Raw genomic sequence first — 10,000 nt, forward strand, 5'->3', positions numbered from 1 at the left:
CCATTCAAATCAGCTTCTAGTATACCGTATGCAACCAGCTCTAATTATTTCCATGGTTAATAATATCACGTAATTTCCAAGCATATCTTATTTATTCATGATATATTTATCAACCGATGTACCGGTATTTTCATTTTTTTTAAAAATTAACAACAGGTATTAATATTTCTTTCTGATAAAAGTACTTATCTATGTATGCTTAAAAAAAAAGTATGATTTTGCTTCTCACTCGTGATCTCCCCATCGCTTACATGTTATACGTATCAGTCCGTCAATTTCTCGTTCGATACTTATTTTTGTCAAAGAATAATATCCTCCTCAATCTCTACTTTCTTTTTAATCCCTTCTTTCTCCCTTTCTTCAATAAACAATTCGGGGGGAAAAAAACACTCACACGCACACGCACACGAAAAAAGTACACGCAAAGGCGCACGCACACACATACACACTCACATGTGTGTGTGAATAGTACTACTACTACTACTACTACTATATAATAATAATAATAATAATAATAATAATAACAAAACAGAGACAAAAACGTGACATCTCTGGGTTCAGGATGCTGTGGTTTTTTGCTTCGTAACCGGATCTCTCTTAATTCCACACAGCAAGGTATCTCCTCCCTCCTCTGTGCTGCCTACTTGTCATGTTGCAAATCCACGCCGTGTAGATGTGTCTTTTTCTCTTTAGTTTTAGATGCAAATTATGGGGATTTGTCTCTCCGTTTCCTTGCGCGATGTGTTGTGTTCGTGTATACAAATCCGGTATCGGTATCGGTTTTATATATGCATTGTAGTATGTGCTTTGAGGTACAAAGTTTTGTTTTTCTTTTATCGTTATTAATTTTTTTTTTTTTTTTTTTTTTGGGGGGGTGTTAAATACAAATAAATGGAATTTACTTCTTCTCTTCTACAATAACGTAGAGTCATATAAATGAATCGTAGACAAATCGGCAGAAATGCAATTTAATATATATATATACATATATATATATATATATATATATATTATATATATATATATATATATATGTGTGTGTGTGTGTATGTATGTATGTATGTATATGTTTGTTTGTTTTTTCAACTGCTGTGCGAAATTTTAAACATCAATTTAATCGTTTTGGTATTTAAGGCGTTGGAAGCTTAACATTTCATAATATTTATAATTAGTAACATTGTGTTTAATAATGGAAATTCTTCCCAAGATTATCACGTATTAAAAACGACGTAGATAAGTGTCCTTTTTTAAGTCAATATATGTACAATGGCTGTTAATATACTACCCAAAATAGCAAACAGTGGAATTCGCGTCATTGCTACATTTTTTATCTCTCTCTCTCTCTCTCTCTCTCTCTCTCTCTCTCTCTATCTATCTATCTATCTATCTATCTATCTATCTATCTCTCCTCATATTATTGATATTGTTCATATCCATACTGAAATCTGTAACAGCGTAGAATAATTGCAGTGGCTGTTATTAATAATATCGAGGTTATCGTTATTATTCTTATTTGGTGATATTGATATTATCAGTAAAAATAATGATCAAACAGGAGTCTCATTCAAAGTTTTCAATTATTATTATCACTTTAGTATTACTAACCATCATTTTTGCCACTACATACTGCCATTATTGAAACCAGTCATTACCAGTTTTATTAATAACATTTTTACGATAAACATTAATAATTATTATTGCGATCTTCATAAATCAAATTCCTACAGCAAACATTGTTATATTTATTATCACCATTTTCCACATTCTCACGATATAAAAATATTTTTATTGTTATCATAAATTTTAGTTTTAGTATCATTACGATAAACATGTATGTTTTTGTTTGAAGTCGCCGCCACCTCTTTTAAATGCGACTTGACTGAGGACCGCGATGGCTCCCTCCCTTTGCTCGGTTTTAATCGCATTAAGGGAGGGGTTTGTGCTTCCTACGCACGTGTTTAAGGGGAGATGGGGGGGGGGGAGAAAAAAAAGGGGGAGGAGCAATAGGGGGAGTTGAAGCCCTATTCTTGCTGTGGGACCAAAAAGACGGTTGTTTAAGAAGGAAGGTTTGAGTTGCAGTTCGTATTCTCGTGTTAAGTTCTGGTCCTGGTGTGTGTTTGGTGTTCCCTGTTAATTGTCAATTGCTAATTGCGGTTCTGTTTTTGGTTTGGTTTATTTCTCTTGTAGGTTTGTTTCTTGGTCGGTTTTCCAGCTGTGATATATTTTTTCTTTCTTTCTTTTTCTGTGGATTTATCTATACAGGAAAAGTGACGTTCATATATAAATATATATATACATAACTTTGATATATTTCAACGTGTGAAGCATAGCCAAATCACATTTGATATCTACCCACTTAGCAATTCTTAGTAGATTTAACTAACTCGGGCATTTTACCGAAAGTTTTTTTGACACCATTATGTATAGTTTTGTTCAAGTGTAAAAAACAAACGAATTTCTTTTTTTTATGTACACTTTCTTTTTTTTTTCTTTTCTTTTCTGTCGTTCTTTTTTGTGTTCATATTATCCTATTAATTTTTTTTTATTATTATTATTAATTAATATTTCGTAATATTTTTCCCTAGGCGGTAACATTATTCTCACTTTTTTTTTTTTTTTCATTTTCTTGATTTTTCTTGCCTCTTATTATCATTACGATTATCATTATTGTTGTTGCTTTTTTGTTAATTTGTTGTTAAAATATTAATCGTTTTTATTGTCACTGCTTTTTATCATCGTTGTTATAAGTATTAATGATAATATTAGCATAATTGTTGTTATTATTGTTGTTATTTCATCATTTTCATTATTACTATTATTATTAAAGTTATTATTATTATTATGCTTGTTTTTGTTGTTGCTATCATCATTACTGTTATCATTATTATTAATGATAAAATCATTTCTATTATTACTATTATTATCTTCACTATTATTACTATCATTATTATTATGATCATTATTTCTATTGTTGTTGTTGTTGTTGTTGTTGTCGCTGTGCTGCTGCTGGTGTTGTTTTATAACCGTTATTACTTTGTTATCATTATCATAATTATTATTATTGTGTTTGTTATTTTTTATTATCATTATCATTATTATCGTTATTATTATTGTTATTATTATCGTTATTATCGTTGTTATTATTATCATCATCATTATCATTATCATTGTCATTATAATTATTATTATTATTACTATTATTATTATTACTTTTATCATCATCATTGTTATGTAATTAGTAACAGTATCATTTTAACTTACCATTAACATTATCATGCTCATTAGCATTAGCGATATTATTATCGCTATCATTATCATTATTGCTATTATTATTATTATTGATGTTGTTGTTATTATGCTTCCCTCATCTCAGTATAATTTTAGGTCGTGGCTTTTACCAGAGCTTACAACCAGAGCTCTAACATGTTTTATTATTGTTGTTGTTGTTGTTGTTGTTTACTGTCGGAGAATGTGAGTAGTACCAAGCAATGCAATTTTTTTCCACTTACTGCTTGTGCTTGCAGTACATGGGAGCTCGTCAAGATGTTTCTGAAACCCGATCTTCATAGTTCCAAGAGCTCCTTCTATACCTGGAATCACTCTGGTCTTCGTCTTCCACGTGCGAGCGATCTCGATCTCAAGGTCCTTATTTTTGCTGAACCTCTCAACTTCCGTGAGAGATACTGGCATCGTGGGGTCCTGTATACGTAGATGAGTAGAGATGAGTCGAAAGATGATATTTGCTGCAATAGTCCGATGAACTGGCATATCGCACGTAATGACGAACAGTGTACTCAGTCCCTACAGCTTCATATGGCTGATGTTCGAAAGCACTCGGTCCTATGAAGTCCATTTTCTTTGCGTACTATCTGATGTACATATGATGCGACTTGTTATTGTTCATTGGTGTGCTCGATGGGTGACACAACAGTGCGTCCTGATATGATTTGGGCAACGTGTTCCTCCTGTTGCTAAGATCTTCGGCATTTGCTGTCGACGTCTTTCAATGTGCATCGTTGGTAGGATCGGGAAATCGGAGCAGATCTTTTATTGTCAATTTCAGACCTCAGGTTTGAGTCCAACACTTCGTATCCATCCAAACGTATTCTCTCACGATCCACATGGTTTTTGTTGAGGTCTTTGAAAGACTGGCGGTGGAGAGGCTTTGACAAGATATTGTTACTACGTTCCTTGCCTTTAGCTACTCTTTAAATTGTTTCGGATTAATGGCACTTGCTACACTGTATTTCTTTACAACTTCTTCGCCAGTTTTCAACAAAGAGTGCTTGGCCTTTGCTCTCTCGTGTAGTCATCCTAGTGTACTTGTCGATGTCTTGTTTGATGTAATTACAGAGGCCAACGATGCTGGTCTTGTAGGCACTCCACTGCTCCGTGGTAGGTACAGACGTTCGGTATCTGCTTATGGATGGTGGAATTCCTGCATAGTTAGCAGCTTCCTGGTTTTACAATCCATTTGCTCTAGGTCTTGTCTCCTCCAGTCAACTGTACCCAAGCTATACTAAAACACCGGCTCGTCTAGGCTGTTTGTGACATGACCTTGTTCTTAGAGTTCAGTGTGCAGGATGAGTCTGACGCTGAGGTAGTTTTTCTTCCTGATCTTGTCCTTCGACTTTGCATCGCTTTCATCCACTCCAAGATACTTATACCTTACCTCTTGCTCTAGGTGCTTGTTGACGCTGTCATCATTATGTCTTCTTTTTTTTTTTTTTTGACAAGTTTTCCTCTTTTGATGGTAACTATAGAGCACTCGTCCAAACCAAATTACATCCTATGTCGTCGCTGAATGTCTTAACGATGTTAAGTTCCTGTTCTAGTTGGTCGTGTTATTGTTATTATTATAGTCATTATTATTATCATCATCATCATTGTCATCATCATCATTGTCATCATAATCATCACCGTCTTCATTACCATTTTCATCATCATCATCACTGTCACCATCATTATCATTATCCTCATTATTATTATCATCATCAAATGCCATCATCGTCACTATTGTCATTATTGTTATCATTATCTTTATTATGAATACTAATGTTATTGCTTTTATACCATAATCATACAATTTTCTAGCTATTATTGTTAGTGTTATTGTTGTTCTGTGTCATCATAATCAATTTCGCTATTCTCATTATCATCATGCACATTATTATTTCAATTATTAGCAGTTTTTTTTTTTTATTATTATTACTACCTTCGTTTCTTTCTTTCTTTCTTTCTTTCTTTTCTTTTTTATGGTTATTAACGTTTATCATACTCGTTGTTGTTGTTAATGTTGTTACGATTATCATCAGCATGATTACTTTTAGTTACTGATGCAGTGTCAGCAACAGTAATAGTAGTAGTAGTAGCAACAGTATAGCAATATGAAGTTTAGTAATCATTATTATTATTATTATTATTATTATTATTATTATTATTATTATTGCTAATAGTAATAATGATATTATTATTGTTTTGTTGAATTTGTTTTATAATCATTATTGTCATCGTTACTATTATTATTGTTGTTGTTGTTGTTAGCATTAGTAGAATTATTAGTGGAATTAGAATTAGCTTTAGTATTAGTATTGATGTTATTGTTATCTTTATTATGATGACGATTATTATTAATAGAGTAGCATTATCATTGTTATCAGTGTTGTTATTATCAATATCACTATTATCAATGTTATCATTGTTATTATTATTATCCTCATTATCAATATCACTGTTATTGTTATCATTATTATCATTATCATTATTATTAGCATTATTAGTGCCTTTATTACTATCACTGTTATTATTATTATTATCATTATTGTTATTATTATTATTATTATTATTATTATGACTATCGTTGTTGTTGTTATTATCCTCATCATCATCATCATCATCATCATCATCATCATCATCATCATCATCATCATCATCATCATCATCATCATCATCACCATCACCAACTGTTACTTATATCAAAGATTATATCATTATTGTTTTAGTTAATGCTGTTGTTTTGCTGTTATGGTTGTTATTATTATTATTATTATTATTATTATTATTATTATTATTATTATTATTATTATTATTATTATTATTATTACTTTCTTACTGTTACGATTAGTATTGCTGTTGTTATACTATCACCATCAATATTTTCATTCATATTCTTACTATCATCATCATCATCATCTATTGTTGCTTATATTATGAGTGTTTTCATTATCATTGTTATCTTCTTTAATTTTATTATTATCACTTATTATTAACCTTGTTACTTCCATTATTTTCATGGTCGTTATTATTACCGTTTCTGTTATGTCTTCGTTTGTTTTACTGTTGTTTGGACCATCGTGTTATTATTATATTCATCGCTATTCTCATTATAATCAGATACATACTATCACTGTTGTTAATAATGTCGCTATTATTGCTACTATTACAATTACTATTATTTTTACAATTACTCAAACTATTACTATTGTTATTGCTATCCTTATTACCAATACTGCTACCATTAGCATTAGGGTGATAATTTTCAAGATTACTTTAATGAAAAAAAGAAGAAACGGTATTAATCAAGTTCATATCATGTTAAATATAATAATTATTATTTCCAATTGTTGATAATGATATTGATGAGATAAAAGAATAACGGTAATGATAACTGATAATGATAATGATAATAATTCTAGGAATATTGATAATAATAATTAATGATAGTGATTACGTTAATGGGAATGAAAATGGCATTGGTTATTTTCATAATGATGATAATAGTAATAATGAGGATGATAGAGGGAATAATGATAACAATAATGACAACACTGATAAAAATAATAATAGCAACAATAATGATAATAACAATGATGATAACGATACGGTATCACTTATTGCTCATTAATGTTCTTTGCCTGAGTAATGTTAATGACCGATGTTAGTTATTATCCTGTAGTAACATTTTCTGTAATAATATTCAAAACACTGGATATAATTGACACCATCACTGATATATATATATATATATATATATATATATATATATATATATATATATATATATATATATATATATATATATATATATATATATACACACACTTTTTTTTCAACATCAATATTAGGTTATGCTTCAGATCCGTTCTTGACTGAGATTTTATTTTATATTATTTTTACTTTCATCAAAGTTATTGTCATCCTGGTTCTTGATTGAAAGTCTAAATCACATCAGGTATTGTTTGTTTATGGTGTATTTTCTGAAGAACTGTCTAATGGGATATTTTTATAGACTATATAGTTCAAAAAGGTTCAAAATATTACTTGTTTTCCTAGTTAAGGTCTATGCCTATGGTGTTGATAGTTTGTCTATAGTGTTGTTTTTTTCTGGAGAGTATTATAATGGTAGTTTTCTATCTATAGTCCTGACCCCAGCAAAGGTTCTAAATGTCATTCATTTAAGGATCTACACCTATCTAAGATATAGGACATTCAAGACGATTAGCCTCTCCCTGTTCCTGTGGAAAACTCTAATCCGCATTACCGAAGCTTCCCACTGGTTCGGAATCCAGTTGTCGCACGCCCGGTAACGGATCCCCCTGAGAAAACAAACACCAATCCAGCACAAAGCCAGCTCTGAGACGGCCGGGGTCTGTGGATCACTCCTTGCCCTTTCAGCTGGAGAGACACCAACAGGAGGAGCAGTTGGAGGCTGAGGTCCGTACGCTGGAGACTCCTGTTGGAACTGAAGTGCTGTTCGGTTATTCAATTCTCGTTGGTGTTCGAAGAGACGGTGTTCATTACTATTGCTACTTGATTCTCTCTGGTGCTTGAGGAAGACGACGTTCCCGAGTTGAATTTGTGTTCTGACCTCTCTGTTGATAAGTTGAAATGGTCGTTGTTCTTTCCTACAGGAGGTATGAATTAAAAAATCCATTGAAGGTGCTGCAGAACTACTAAGCGTGCACAACCACAGTGTTGTGATTGAACACTGAATGGAGACACACTCCTCTCGATGAACACTACACTAAAAATGATATAAAGGAGGAGGGGAAAAAAGGGCAGCAACCTGAGGACAGTTTCTACCATCTTCCTTCCCCCGATCATGATGCTGGCAGCGACGCCGTGCACACCTGGACGATGTTCAGTCTAGAAACTTACCCCGCATTGTACCTCGCCTACCTGACCGCCCCGCCAGCAACCACCCTCACCCCGCCTTCCACCTCCTGCCCCGCCTCCTCCTCCTCCTCCTGCCGTCGCTCGAGGAGTCCTCATAGTGGTGCCTACCCCTCTCTCGGCAACGCACGGCGAGCTACCTCCGCGCCGCCAGGGGAGTGTCGTTCGTGTGGCGTGCCCCTCAGGGTGTTCAGAAAGTGCTGCGCGATCCGGCTCCCCGAGAACATGACGGCTCACCTGTGTATCACCACCTACAGGAGTCCTGACAACTCTGTGCTTAAGCTCGAGGTAGGTGTTCGGGTTGGGTGGGAGGAGGGGGAAGGGGAAAGGAGGGCGGCCCGCGAGGAGTAGAAATCGCCAAGAAATTCAGTTTTTATACCACAAGGTGTTTTTTGTATGATTTGAAGGGCTAAAGAATAGAATTAACAAAACACAACCCCCTTTTGAGGGTTTATGTATACATTTACATTCATATATGAGTTTATAAACATAATAGATAAATACATACATACATACATACATATATATATATATATATATATATATATATATATATATATATATATATATATATATATTATGTATATATATATAATTAATACACACACACGAGAGCGCAAACAATAGCAAGAAGAGACAAAAAAGAAATCTCACTTCTCGAATAACACGGCCGGGATAAGACCTTAATGCGTCATAGGGTTATATAACTACAACTTAATCCTGCAATACGACCCGTAGACGGGGCCGGAGTCACGCTATTTGGCACGAGCGGCAAAGAAAGAGCGAGGGGGAGGGGGACGGTCAGAAGGGGAATGGAACACAAAAAAGAGCATAAAAAAATACAAAAAGAGGAGAAACTATAGCCATTCTTCTGGTCGCGTCGGAGATAAAGAAAACGGGTTTGGGATAGCCAACCCTCGGCTTCGATTAAGAATAATGTTACTAGGTGTCTGGTTCCGCGACTGTGGCCGGAGAAAATGTGACTGGGTTAATTGTATTTCGGATATTCTAAGGACAGTCGATGCAATGCTGTGAATTAGGTTCTGAGAATATAATTATGAATATGTATGAAGTGTAACATTCACAGTGTCAGATGCATAAAATTATTAGGAGAGTTACTGCTTAAAGAAAGAAAGAAAACGAAAAACGAAAGAAAATGTGAATATTAAAAGGGAAACAAGTGTAATCATGATGTGAAGCTTTATTTATTTAGGAAGTAGATACTGACAATGTTATTGTTATTCCTGTTGTTGTTGTTGTTGTTGTTGTTGTTGTTGTTGTTGTCATTGCTATCGATGTTGTTATCATTACTTTTATTGTAATTATTTTCATCATCATTGTCATCATCATTATTATTATCAATATTATTATCAGTATTACTGTTTTTGTTGTTGTTATTGTTATTATTATTGTTATCATCTTTATTATTATTGTTGTCATTTTTGTTGCTGTTGTTGTTATTATTGTTAATATTAATAATGTTGTTACCAATATCATTGTCATTGCTGATGATGATGATGATGATAAATGATAGTGATTATCATTATTCTTATCATCATCACTACTATCATCATTATTATTAATGTTATCATGATTATCATTATTATTATTATTATCAATAGTAGTAGTTGAGTATCATGCTGTGACCACGGCGGCTCAGACATGAATCTACCGTAAAAACAAAAAAAAAATAGTAGTAGTAGTAGTAGTATCATTATTATTATTATTATTTTATTATTATCGTTATTATTATTACTATTATTATTGTCATCGTCATCCTCATCATCATCGTGCTCATCATCGTCATCGTCATCGTCATCATCATCAT

General features: G+C 33.0%; 1 protein-coding gene across 2 annotated transcripts in view; it reads left to right on the forward strand.

Moving 5' to 3' along the window:
• LOC119596430 (leucine-rich melanocyte differentiation-associated protein-like) overlaps nucleotides 1–10,000 on the forward strand; it is a 40,090-nt gene that overhangs the window by 3,614 nt on the left and 26,476 nt on the right. The window contains exon 1 of one of the 2 annotated variants that reach the window (XM_037945669.1): nucleotides 8,122–8,460. The exons of the other annotated variant lie outside the window; for it this stretch is intronic. Coding sequence (XP_037801597.1) covers nucleotides 8,137–8,460 — 324 coding nt within the window. The 5' untranslated portion in view covers nucleotides 8,122–8,136. Of the gene's footprint in view, nucleotides 1–8,121; nucleotides 8,461–10,000 lie in introns of those variants that run through there. 2 annotated transcript variants of the gene reach the window in all.

Source organism: Penaeus monodon, chromosome 38 (assembly GCF_015228065.2).
Source record: "Penaeus monodon isolate SGIC_2016 chromosome 38, NSTDA_Pmon_1, whole genome shotgun sequence".
Taxonomy (NCBI): Eukaryota; Metazoa; Arthropoda; class Malacostraca; order Decapoda; family Penaeidae; genus Penaeus; species Penaeus monodon.